Below are 13,976 nucleotides of genomic sequence, written 5' to 3' on the forward strand. Positions count from 1 at the left end.
GCCACGGTGAGAGGATAGAACTGAGCGGAGGGCAGGTAAAGCAGGGGTCAGATCATGAAGTACTTTGCAAGCCCAAAGAATCTGGACTTTGTTCAGACTCTACAGCTAACTTATGTTAACAACAGGACTCTTGCCATCATGTCTGCTTGTCAGGTCTCATCCAAAAGACCCAGAGTATTTTCTTAGCATTAAACCAAATTTCCTCATGCCTCCTGTCTTTGGCTTAGGGGAATCAACAACAAATACTCTTAATAAGAAGAAATCCAGGTATTCTTGGAAAATAGCCAAACCTGTAGGAATCTGATCGAAAACTAAGAAAAGATTTTAAAGAAATGTCTGTTTCTATTTTGGAAATGGTCAGTTTATGGCAACTATGAAAACCTCTGCTCTGTCTATGGGAGTTGATAACCAAGGGGAAGTGGTATTGGCTAAGGAATTCATTCCTGGCTTCCTGTCAACATTCTTTTCCCTACCACTAAAACCCCAAAAATGTTGGCAGAGAAAAATGATACCATAGAGTAAATTACAAAAAAGAGGACGAGTGAATATATGTGGTAAGAGAACTAACATTTGGGTTTAAAACCAACAGGAGATTATGAAAATGCCATGAGACGAAATGATTTGGGACAAGAGCGAGAAAAGAGGTCCCAATAACTAGGGAGTTGAGAAATCGCATGCTAACAATGCATTAGAAGGACGGGGGAAAAAAAAACCTAGACACCTGAGGTATGATTCTGGAAGCTTAAGGGAGAGGTGATCAACATGAAACAGAGTCAGTGAACTGGTGATAGCCTTGAATTACAAAGCAGTTGAGAAATACCATCCTACAATAGAGCCTAAAAGAATAGGCTGCCCAGAAAAAAAAGCACTCTGGGGATCTCAAGCCCTTCCTCTCTGGGTGAACATTCCCTGGTGGATATTTCCAAATAACTCAATGCCACCTACAGTTCCTTCTTCTGCAAGAAATGATATGGACTGGTCCATCCCTCCTCCTTCAGTGCCAATGTAATGCTCACTCTTGGTGCAGATTTCTGCAAGTTCCACCTGGAAAAGTAAAAATTGATTTGCACTGTGAGTAAATCATAATCTGTTGCTCATTCATTTCCTACTCCAGACATGACATATGGGTTTGAATTCCAGTGCAGCTCTGATCAACTGATAGTAGCTGCCTGCAGCATTGGGTTAACAAGAAGTCCAAGACTACCATTAAGCTCAATAGGAAAACATACAAAGATCAATTAATGTCTGCTATGAGTTGGAATGAGATATTGACTGTGCATGTTGTGTACAGTCTCGTCCCGCAGTACCCATAGGAGATTCGTTCCAGGACCCCACGGGATACCAAAATCTGAGGATGCTCAAGTTCCTTATATAATATGTCAAAGTACTTGCACATAACCTATGCACATCCTCTCATATACTTTAGATAATCTCTAGATTACTTATAATACTTAATACAATGTAAATACTATGTAAATAGTTGTAAATACAATGTGAATGCCGCGTAAATAGTTGCCAGTGTGCAGCGAATTCAAGTTTTGCTTTTTGGAACTTTCTGGACTATGTTTCGGAATATTTTTGATCCATGGTTGGTTGAATCTGCAGATGCAGAACCTGAAGATATAAGGAGGGCCGACTGTATTTGCTATCCCTAAAAGACTCCACAGGGCAAGCAGTTTCTCCTGTATTTGCTCCATTCCCTCTCTAGACTGGCATCACCAAAAATCTCATATGGGCACTCACTCATTTCTGCCTCAGCTTTCTTTGTCTCCCAACAGTGGACTACTCCACAGTCTCCCCACAGCCAAAGTGAGGTCATCCAACCTTATTTTCCGGTCCAAAAGTAATGCTGCCTCTGCGGCTTTTCCATTAAATATAAGAATCAGAACTAGTGTCATCTCATCAGACACACCTTCCTCCAGTCAAGATGAAGAGGCCCAATACATTAACACATTTCTAATCCAAACTGAAAATGTCAAAATATCTATTTAAGAATCTTCTATGGCTTCCTACTCCTTCTATGTCTTCTTATTTCCTAGAAATAAGTTCAAATTCCTCAACCTGGCATTTCAAAGCTTTCCAAAATGTGCAACCAATTTACACATGAAATCATATTATCTACCACTCTTTTCCAATTATATTTGTCTCCATGACCATCTCACACATTTATGTAACCTGGTATTATTTCCTGTCTTCTCTCATATAAATCCTATTGCCATCCAATATCCGGCTTATTGGCTACCTACTATGGGCAAGTCCACTCAAATCTTCCTCCATCACACAGTCTTCCTCAAATACTGTTCCCTCTATGGCATCCTGCTTCTCTAAACCCTCACAACACTAACAGTATCATCCACTTACCCTACTATTCATTCACTCATTCATTTTTTTTTTTCTTCTAAGACTTGGTTCAAGCCTTTATTTCTTACCTGTTTTACTGGAAGATTCCCCTACAGTGATCACTGTGAAGCACTGATATAATCATCTCTTGCTTGCTTGGTTGCCAGTGACTTGACGATCATACTTCTCATTGTGGTACACAACATCTCTAATGACTTATCCCTTGCTCACACCTCCATCCTGCTCTCCCACCACTAACCCCGTAAACCCTAGGCTCAGACCACTGGAAAAATGCTGTTCCTCGTCACCCCCAGGCTCTCTCAGTGCCTTTAAAACTGTGATTTCCTGTCCTCCTCACTCAGTACTCCTCTCTCCAGAATCCCCCACTCGTCATCAGGATTAACCCAAGTGTCACCTCTCCCTCGGAGCCCTCACCACCGCCCAAAGGCACACACACTCCACATAATCCCTCTTCTGTGCTCTCTGTATATAACTCTATGCTCATTTACCAAACCATGCTTTAAGTGTGGCCTTCCTTGTGTGTTTATCCATCAGTCTATGACAGCCCATGCAGTGCCCAGACCAGAGCCCACTTAACTAATAAGACTGAATCACATAGTGTTCATTATTGCTCTTTAATAGTGTCAGGTTTCAATCACATCTATTTACCCCAGAAAATTGTCAGTCCTGTGAGAAACAGATAAAATAGCTGTTTCTTTTGTGTCCCCTACCTCACACAATGCCGAGCACAAAGTAAATACTCAAAAAACACCCGCTGCTTTCACTTTCTGAGAATAGCTGCCCAAACATCATTTGAGAGATCCTGTAAGTGTCATATTCCTTGTTGGATTCACTAACATTAATTATGCTTCATGACACGAGGTCAGCTTGGTATTTTGACGTAATGGGCATTGTGCGTGGCCTAATGAACACACCAGAACCAGCAATCTTCCATGATAGGCACATTAAAAATAAATTAGTAATCAAAAGGTCAAAACACTTGGATTTTAAAATGTAAAGAAACAATATACCCAGGAGAAGAAGTCCATGCATGATTCATGAGGAATGAGGAGACCTGGGTCCCTACATAACTGTGACAGTGGACAGTGTGAAAAGTCACCTCCCCACAACAGCAGTAACAGCCATACTTACATGCTAAGTACCTGGCATTATCTCTCCTTTAGGCCTCCAAACAACTCTGCTTATCCTTATTATACAGATGAGGAAAATGGGACTTGGAGACAAACAGTGGAGAAGCCAGGATTTGAACCTCATCTGCCTGACTCCAAAGTTTGTGTTCTTTTCACACTGGACTTTTATTACTCCCCTACCCACTGCCAAATAATATAACCAAATAACATAGCCTATTTTTTTCACTACCTCACAGGGATGTGAAATGACAAATGAGATCACCAAAATTTAAGTATTCTCCCTCTTAAGAGGAAAGAAACTAAGGCATCGAGAAGTATATGCTTATTAATTGTTTTTAAAAGCCTCTGAATGTGTGGCAACAACCGTATACTTTAAGAGAAATATGTTAATTTTTCCAGACTACCTATCTCCACGAAATTCAGAGGGACCCCAGGAGTCCCCAGCATCTCTGTGTCAAGGAGAGTCCATCTGCAGGGCTGCAGACATCCCTATACTTTGCTGATACCTCTCATGCTGAATTCTGGCATGTGGATCTCATTACTGGACAGACAATAACCATGAATTTTAAATGGAGGAAACAAAAAGAAAATGAAGATAAGAAAGATGAAGGAAAGGATGACTCATTTTACAGTCCCCCCGGAATGCATGAGGAATTCAGTGGTAAATATAGAGGAAAGAAACTAGTACCAGAAGCTTCCAAATCTTGATTAAAGCCCCAACCCTCCTGCCAACTAGCTAGGTGACCTTAGATTGCTTAACTTTTCTGAGTTTCCATTTCTTCATAGACTATTAATAACAATAATAGTTTTCACAGTTAGAATTTATTGACTACTTACTATATGCCAGGTATTGTTCCAATTGCTTTATATGAATTAATCATTTACTTCTCACAATGACCCTATAAGATAGGTATCTCCTCCTCATTTTACAGACAAGGAAACTGAATGGGTTTATTAGTTGAGACTAGGCTAGTAATTACTAAAGCTGAAATTCAAACTCCACTTGTCTAACCCCAGAGCCCACACTCTTAATCACCAGGCTATATTACCTCCCATCCATAATATGGAGAAAAATACCTACCTCCCTGGCTACGGGATTATTGTGATTATCCAGTGAATTAGATAAAAACATCCCATAAACTCTAATGAAGTATACAATTTTAAATTTCATTATTTTTACAGAATGAATAAGGAATCATCTGATTTATACAAGTAAGTAGCTAAATCCCAAGCCAAATGTAAAAACAGGTTTAATTAACCTGGAACTCAGGACTATTTTTTGAACTGCTCAGGGGGAGTTCCCTAGTGGTTAGGATTCCAGGATTTCACTCTCATGGCCCTGGGTTCAATCCCTGTTTGGGGAACTAAGATCCCACAAGCCTCGAGGCGCAGTCAAAAAAAAAAAAAAATTTTTTTTTAAACTGTTCGGGGAAAGAGAGAACTTAAAAGATTCTGGGTGTCCCTAAGAGAACCAATTCAACAATAAACTGTAATGGAGCTTGAGACAAACAGGAGAATGTGTGTTCCATTTAAAGCATCCCAGTCTAGGGCTTCCCTGGTGGTGTAGTGGTTAAGAATCCTCCTGCCAATGCAGGGGACACGGGTTCAAGCCCTGGTCCGGGAAGATCCCACATGCTGCGGAGCAACTAAGCCCGTGCGCCGCAACTACTGAGCCTGCACTCTAGAGCCCCCAAGCCACAACTACTGAGCCCACATGCCACAACTACTGAAGCCTGCGTGCCTAGAGCCTGTGCTCCGCAACAAGAGAAGCCACCACAGTGAGAAGCCCGCGCACCACAATGAAGAGTAGCCCCCGCTCACCGCAACTAGAGAAAGCCCACGTGCAGCAATGAAGACCCAAAGCAGCCAATAAATAAATAAAAATCTTAAAAAATAAAAAAAAATAAAGCATCCCAGTCTAAATTGGAGGGTGGGGGGAGGGGGGGAGGTGGGCAGCGGGGAGAGGCGTGGAGGGGGGAGTCCCTGCCTGCCAAACAAAACATGCCTGTAGTATAAAATTCAACTGCAGGCCCACAGGCGGCTCCCCAGTGGCCCTAGCCCTTCACCCCCATACTAAAAGCAAAAAGGTCAATTTTTTTCTAATTTCAAATCTTGTTTAAGGAAAAACTTGCATGCCTCCGACAATAAGCAAAAATCAGTGCTAGGCCCATAGCCTTAGCCAGGGATGGCATGACCTGAACTCAGAGAACAATTAATGGAGGGGCCTTAACAGCAGGGGATGTAAACGGGAGCAGAGAATGCCTATCATTCTGGGTGATGTGAGGGAGACATGTGAGTCTGCCTCACCCTTTCTACCCTTGGGAACACCGGAAATAGAACCGTAAAATGTGCTCCAAGAGTTATAATCAGGCAGAGTGACGTGCAAAGACACTAAATACTCCATACACACTTGAATTATGTAAAATATCAAGAGATTTCATGAGAATAAGAAGGAGCTGTCAAAAACACATTAACAAAAGTGTATGGAAAGAAGCCTATCGGAAGTTAACTTCCAGAACAAACCGAATCACGCTTTGTGACCACCTAGAGGGGTGGGGTAGGGAGGGTGGGAGGGAGGGAGACGCAAGAGGGAGGAGATATGGGAATATATGTATACATATAGCTGATTCACTTTGTTATACAGCAGAAACTGACACACCATTGTAAAGCAATTATACCCCAATAAAGATGTTAAAAAAATCAATAAATAAAAAATTATTAGGCAAACATCATAGTAACAATTCTTACAGGCAAGATACACTAATGGATAAATGGATGAAAGTTTGATGAGAAACAGAACAGTTACAGAAATTACTCCAAGACACTTATGAATTACAAAAGGAAAGATAGTGGAGAAATCTATCGGGCAGCAACTCAACTAAATGATAAAGTTTAAAATCACTAGTAATAAGATACATCAACATCATGATAGAATGCATAAAGAGGGACACATCACTTCTGTGATATTCTTGCTAAAAAATGCATTACCTCAATCTAATCATGACAAAAAAATCTGACAAACCCAAATTGATAGATATGAAATAACTGACTGCAAAATAACTGAGCAGGACTTTTCATAGTATCAGGGTCATGGAAGACAAAGAATGAGGAACTGCCACAGATTGGAAAAGCTTAAGGAGAGACCATTAAATGCAATGTAGAATCCTGGATTAGATCCTGGAACAGAAAAAGAACATTAGGAGGAAAACTGGCGAAGTTTGAATGAGGTCTATAGTATAGTTAATAGTATTGTATCAATGTTAATTTCCTGGTTTTGAAAATTGCACTATGGATATATAAGTTGTTAACATTAGGGAAAATGAGGTGACGTGTGTACCTGAACTCTTATTTTTTAACAGCTTTTTTGTGGTAGAAGTGACATACACATATTTAGTATAAATTTTAATAAGCTTGACACATGTATCACCCATCAAAGCATCACCACACGATAGTGAACACCTATCCATCACCTCTAAAAGTTTCCTAATGGCCTTTTGTGGCAGCATAATTCTTTCTGAGATCCATCCATGTCATTTGTAGTTCATCCCTTCATACTGATGGTAGTATTCCATTGTATGCTTATACCACAGTTTGTTTGTTCATTTGTCGGTTGACGGACATTTGGGTTGTTTTTAGCTTTTGGCTATTGTAGATAGAGCTGCTGTGAGCATTGGTGTATAACAAAAAAAAAAAAAGAACAAGCCAAATCAAATTTGAGGACCGGATCCCTGATGCCTGAGGGATTCTGAGGTTCACCTCCTTCACCTATCCCCCAAGCCCCTCCCCGCAACACACAGGCAACCTGAGAACCCTCAGGCAAAAACAGCAAAGCTCTAATGAATGAAGAAGGGACTCATTCCCCTCCCACCAATGTATCAATATCTTCTTCTGTCCTTACACCTGAGCATGTCAAGAACCCCAGGCGCCTTCAATCTCCAGATTGTCAGAAGACAATCTGACTACATAAGAAACTTTTCCGAAGTTTGTAGCCAATAAACTCATTTCTATTTTGACTCCTGCCCTCTGGACAGTTAGGAGAACCCTGGCATTATTCATGGATCTTCTTTTAAAGCTACTGAAGATAGTTAATGAGGCTACTTTAGCCCTTTGTGTGGTTCTTCTCTTGAAGCAGCCTGGGAAAGAACCAAAAATCACATGGCCTCCCAAATTAAACAGTGTACCCATCTGCTGACCAGTGGGGATCCAGTAATAACAGAAATAACAGGGTTAGGTTTAATAGTCACTGAGAAGGGCTAAAGATTCATAAATGTGTTGCCTAGCTAAAACTGGACATTTATAAAGACAATAAAAATACAAAAGACTTCAAGATATCAATACAGTAAATTTTATTTTTGTTTAGCAGTTTTACTAATGAGGTTGTTAAAAGTAGAATAATTATGTAGACAGAAAATGTTAATCTTTCCCTATGGGAAGCCTTGCTATTAAGAACACGGACCCTAACTGAGACAGCATCATCCAGCTATTGTAGGTCACCGACAAGTGCAAGTTAAGAGAAAAGAAGGAAATGAACAGCCCCATTCATTCATTCAACAGTCATTTAAATACTAGCATCCTACAGATAAGTGGACAGGTCACTCAGTGTCTTCCCTCAAGGAGCTCACAATATTGATAATGTCTTCAGGTGAACAAGTCTTTCAAAAGACAGTGTAAAACTAGTGTGCCAGACAATGATTTGCCCCCTAGATGTGCTGTCCACCCAACTCCAGCCTACTATCTGCCCAGGAGGCTGCCCAGCATGAACTATATCGAGAGGCTCCTGTGCACTCTGCTTTCCACTGGGTTTTTTCAGCAGAGGACTCTGGCAGGAAATGGGGAATGAGGGAGGGGGGAGTGAGGTCACGCTGCCAAGATCACCTTCAGACACAAGGGCATAACAGCTCAGCTACAACTAGTCCTCATTACCTACTACACCTTTGGAAATAGTCGCTATGAAATAAATTGCCCTTGATTATTGAGTGTGCTATTTCTTGTCATGACCCTGGCTGATATATCTAGATAAGGTGAAAATGTTAATGGCTCCTCTGACTCTTCTTTGCCTCAGATACTTCTCAACTTTCTCCCCCTGCAATCCTTCTCCACCTTAACTTTCAAAATGCCTGGGTTCTTACTTGGGGCTATTTTCAAATTCTTCCCCAAATTGGCAAACCTGTTAGGGAGACCCCAGCCAAGTAGGAGAAACTTCATGAAACAGCACCAAGGTAAATTTTAAAAAGACTGACTTTGTTTTGTTTTGTAACATGGCTGATGACCAAACTCTAACTTGTGGACACTTTGGAGTGTTCTAAGTTGGGGGGGGTGGGGGGAAGTAGGCTTGCTTTAATTAGAAAAAGAAGAAGAAGGAGGCTATTATTTCTTCTTCACATCTCTAACTCAAAGAGATTAGTAACTTTCAGATTTTTTACTTCAAGAACAGTTGCCTGAGGACAATGACAGCCAGTTCCCAAATGAACATAGCAGATGTGACTGACTCTGATGGTTCAGGCTGAAAAGTTCCAGTAAATAATGCAGGAAAGGACAAAGGAGGAGTTCAAATATTAAAGAAGTCAGCAACCACAAAGAAACAACATTGAAGAGGATTCTCAAAAGTAAATCTGAAAGCCCTGCTAAAATCTAGAACCATCAAAGAGTATGTACTCACGAGTGTATATCACACACACACAAAAAGAAAAGTGGACTCCTCCATCCGTGTAGGCTGAAGAGAACATAATCTAATGAATCTGGAGAAGGCTAGTAATTGGGGAATGTGGCTCTCAAAATATCTGGGGTGCTTAGTGAGGGCAGAAGCACAGTCTTCAAGTCATCTCCCTTCAAACTGTAAAGAAAGAACAAGGACCACTTGCCTAACCTAACTGACCTGCAACCTTGAGTCATGGAGGGGCCCAGATTCTGAGAGGAGGCCTTCAACAAGGCAGGAACACTGCATTTTATGTGAAACAGTCTGGGATTCCAGGTCCATGGGTAACATGAGAAAATGTCTATGATAGGTTTCTTCTAGATCTCAACCATTGCTACCTGTATTGGATGAGGAAAAACCTTTGTAGGTGCCTGTAACATACAACCTTGAATAAATGACAATCCTGGATGTGCAGATATGTGTGGTAAGACTATTAAAATGCTAACATGAATCCAACAGGTAATAATGAGATGCAAAGGGAGGAAAGAAAACAGTACCCTCTGTGGTCCTCTAAGTGAGGGCCTCAGACAAAGCATCAGTGTCACTGGGGGACAGAGTCGGGCCTCACCCCAGACCTGCTGAATCAGAACCTGTAGCTTAACAAGAGCCCCAGGTGATTTGTAGTCACATTAAATTTGAAAGCACTCCTCTAAAAAAATTTCCTACACTGGGGCTTTTTTTTTTTTTTTTTTTTCTGGCTGCACCACGCAGTATGTGGAACTTCCTTGACCAGGGATAGAACTTGCACCCCCTGCAGTGGAAGTGCGCTGTCTTATCGACTGGACCACCAGGGAAGTCCTCACTGGGGCTTTCTTAATAAATTAAGCAGACAGGAAAGAATAGGAAGAAAAAAGGGAAGGAAGCTAACAAATGCCACATGTCTTCTAAGACAAGATACTATGAGGATATTTCATATGTGCTATCTTATTAAGTCGCCAAAATGACTCTGAAATGTCAAAATTATAATTGCTACTTTATAGAGAAGGAAACTGAGGCTCAAAAAGGTCAAAAAATTAACCTAAGCTAAGAGTCAAAGCCTGATAGGGTTGGCTCCAAAGTCCACCAGGCCACCTTGTCCACCTGCCTCAGAAAATGGAGGCTGTGCCTAGACACTGGGTCCCCGTAAGCACATGGAGCAAAATGTATCCACACCAGAAGTGAATATGCCTCCTGTAAAAATTAACAACAGAGTTGACCATGGGGCCCTAGGATGCAGATATTTCTGAGTCATCACAGTTTCACTCCATCTTATCCCCAGGTTAGAAAGAAAAAAATCTACCTTGCTGGACTGTTTGGGGCTTGAAGCACTTTCTCGTTATCCGTCTCCAAATACAATCCCACACACCTCCCTCCCAAACAGCCACAACCCAGAGGGATCTCAATATAAGGCTGACACTGTGGTAAGATTTATGCAGCCTAATAATAATAATAGCAGCTAATACACTGAGTCAGACATAGTTCTAAACACTTTTCATGAACTATAAAATTTCAAATCCATGAGGGAAGTTCTCATTAATAAATGCATTTTGTAATGAAGAAACTGAAGCATAGAGAGGTTAAGTAAGTTGCCCAAGATCATTCAACTAGTAAGTGGCAGAGTCAGGATTTGAACTCAGAATCTTGGCTCTAAGGTTTCGACCACAATACTATGCTTTACCCCTAAGGGGAGTGGAGTTTCAAAGGTGAGCCAGGAACCCAAAATTCAGAAGCCCCCAAAAGCCTTCTGTGTATACTTTTATCTCTCACTAGCACAATTAATTCAATCCCTTTCATTGTTTAAATTCTAAAGAAAGAAAGAAAGGCCAGCAAACACATACCAAGGTAACTATTATTGGGAAGAGGGGAGGAGGTGAGACAGAATTGGAAAAAAAAAAAAAAAACTTGTTGTGGGAAGACAGCAGGAGGCCGTGGCCTGGCCACATTGATGGACTCAGACAAGAACATGACCCAAGTCACTGCTACTAAATACCAAGGGGCCTACGCACGCCTGTGGTAAAGGCTGGTGTCACTCACTTGGCTAGCAGACCATTTATTTTGGCTCTGACCTTTGAAGAATGTTAAGTAATGATGATAATGATGGATGGGCAGCAGGCCCGCAATCTCTGTGGTTTGGCAAGTGTGTCCTGGAACTGCACATCCCTGCCCATGGTCAGAGGGATGCTCCCACTCCCTGGGGAGGGGGAGGGTTCTTCATGCGGAGTTTTGAGCGGCACTGTCCTGTCCCACCCTCAAGGTCCAAACTGCAGGAAATCTGATTGTAAGCCAATCTGGACTCTCCGGGGGAAGGTAAGGAGTGGGGGGAGCATTAGATAATTAACTATTCTTTTTCCCCCAGCATAACTGTTCAAATTAACACCTGTTAATTTTCCTCATATGACTCCAATTGTACAGAAATGGACCCAATCCAAAGAGAAAAAAATAACTCCCATGAATCATCATCTAGATTGACCAAATCCATAACTCAGCAGACACGTTTGCCTGGGAGAAAGGATTTTATGTGCACAGTATTCAATTCACAAAGACTTTAACATGAAGTGGGAAGAACCTTTAGGGTCAGGAAATGGTGAAGAGTGTTAAAAGAGTTGTTACAAGGGATATTTGAGTTGTGCTCAAACGTTATGTCAAGAGCATCTACTATAGGTCATTGTAAGAAACAGTCACATGAACATCATTTTTGCATTTGTTTTCAGACTGCTGGAGCGGTCATTTTCATTATGCTTTGTGTGCTGTAAAGAATCCATGTGAGAAGTGCATTTTAGAATTTAGTACCCCCAGAGAAAACATTGCCTCCTCTGAAGAACTGGAATGGTTTCTCTCTTCTGATCACAAGACCTATATAAATTACTATGTTTTCCTTTTTACCTTGGCTTCCAGTAATCTCAGTAAATACAGTTAAACAAAACAATTATACTAAGTAATTAACAGATGGTGTGCTTTCATTCTTCTTTCCTTTGCCCTGGTTTTTAATTTCTAAGTTATTAACCTTATTGAATAAATATTCTTGGTCGTATAATTCCTAGAATTTTTTTCAAAAGAAAGTAAATAGGCACTTGGTACAAGTAAAAGAAAAAATTGAGACATAACAAGCGTCAGGTGGATAGTCATATTAAGTAGGGGAATGATAATGATAGAGTACATTCTAACAAGGGAGACTAAGAATGGCAAGGAGGTCCTGTGACCATATTCCAGAAGGAACTGGTGAAAGAATAGTAGATGTGTGAGGAGCCAGGAGAGCTTCCTTAAACTTTGAAACACTCTAATAGCAACAGAAGGAGAAAACTGGGGATTGAGATAGAAAGGGAAGGTTGTGATTAAACATAAGAAAAAATTTTCCAATGACTAAAATGGTCCAAGAATGAAAAGAGTTAATTTGTGAAGCAATGTGATTACTGGGGATATTCAAGTGGAGGCTAGAAAACTGTCTTCTATGAATGTTGAAGAGCAGAATTTTGCTTGAGTTGGGAGGTGACTACAATAAGTAGCACATAGGGAGAGGGCCCCTGAGATATGGGCTTCAGGCACAGGAAGCTCTTAACTTCAACTGCTGTGTAAACTATAGATTTCCTCGCTCTCCCCAAGATGGGAAATATTATAAATATTATATTCAACAAAAGATGAAGATAAAAATAGAAGCCCTAGAGACAAAAGCATCAGTACAACTCTGACTTAGGGAACTCCTGCTTGCTTCAAAACATATTTCCAGAAAAGAGAGGGTTCCCTGCCCTTTTTGGGGTGGAAGAGGGAAGTAAAAAAACTTCATGAAACAGTAAGGAATATCCATTCTGGCCTATCTCCCAAAATGTGGATTCTCAGGCACGTCTCTAGTCCCCATCCTTCATCTTCATGAGGCCCCTTCAGTCACACGCCAACTTGGGGCTACCACAGCAGCTTACATCCACCTTCCATGCAATCTACTAGGTCCCCCCTGCACTGCATGACATATCCCATGCAAGGGCAGCTAGAGACAGATTCATGTGATCTTTTACACAGCATTTTGGACATGTATTCAAAGCTCTATACCACACACTGCAGTATAGAGAGAACACACTGTCCTCTCACAGTGTAGAGAACCAAACGTAGCGCCAAGACCCAATATCTGGTTTCATGAATGGACGATCTTATTGCCAACCTAGAATCTAATCCAAAAGGCAGAAAAACTGACCAAGAAAACTTGTCCTTTGGAAAATAAATGTCTGATTGCAATTTTTTTCTCTAGATTTTCATTCCTTGTTGAGTACCAACACATAGCCATTCCTGACACTCCCCAAAGTTATAAATGTCAGAAATACCGTGTTCAACAAAAGACTAAGATGAAAATAGAAACAAACACTCTCCCAGATGTAAATACAGAAATGCCAGCCAATAGTTTAGCAAACCATTGGCAGAAGGTTTCAAAGAAGGGTAAATAATTTCTAATGGAACAGAAACTAACCTAGACCAGGAGATGTACCCAACTGGTAAGGTAATTTGTCACAAAACACATCCACTTTACACACTGTCAAAAGATGGAACAAGAGACACTAACATTGTCTAAAAGGGGGTGGTAGGAAAGAAGGGGAGAAAAAGACAATGATCGTTCCCAAGAGATACCAGTAAGGATGGTCCCTGGCTGCTTTGCAAGGTGGATAATAGACTCTCCACTACTGGACCAAACAGCAGCCTGCAACATTAGCGACTATCCTGACCACCGGTGCATTGGATGGCAGCTCTGCTCACTTTCCCTCCTCACTTCATGAGTCTTTCCTTCCACTACTTTGGAAGGATATACTACTTATTCCTACAGCTGAAGT

General features: G+C 41.1%; 1 protein-coding gene across 12 annotated transcripts in view; it reads right to left on the reverse strand.

Moving 5' to 3' along the window:
- The window catches only part of GALK2 (galactokinase 2), a 142,698-nt gene that overhangs the window by 59,576 nt on the left and 69,146 nt on the right, over nt 1-13,976 (reverse strand). For all 12 annotated transcript variants that reach the window (XR_016392104.1, XM_089907254.1, XM_089907255.1 and 9 more), the window contains one exon: nt 946-1,044. Coding sequence is in view for 11 of the 12 variants with exons in the window: in XM_089907254.1 (XP_089763380.1) it covers nt 946-1,044 (99 nt within the window). In the remaining variant the exon portion in view is untranslated. The remainder of the gene's footprint in view (nt 1-945; nt 1,045-13,976) is intronic.

Source organism: Delphinapterus leucas, chromosome 2 (genome assembly GCF_059928025.1).
Source record: "Delphinapterus leucas isolate spDelLeu-1000000601 "Yukka" chromosome 2, BTC_Dleu_Yukka2, whole genome shotgun sequence".
NCBI lineage: Eukaryota > Metazoa > Chordata > Mammalia > Artiodactyla > Monodontidae > Delphinapterus > Delphinapterus leucas.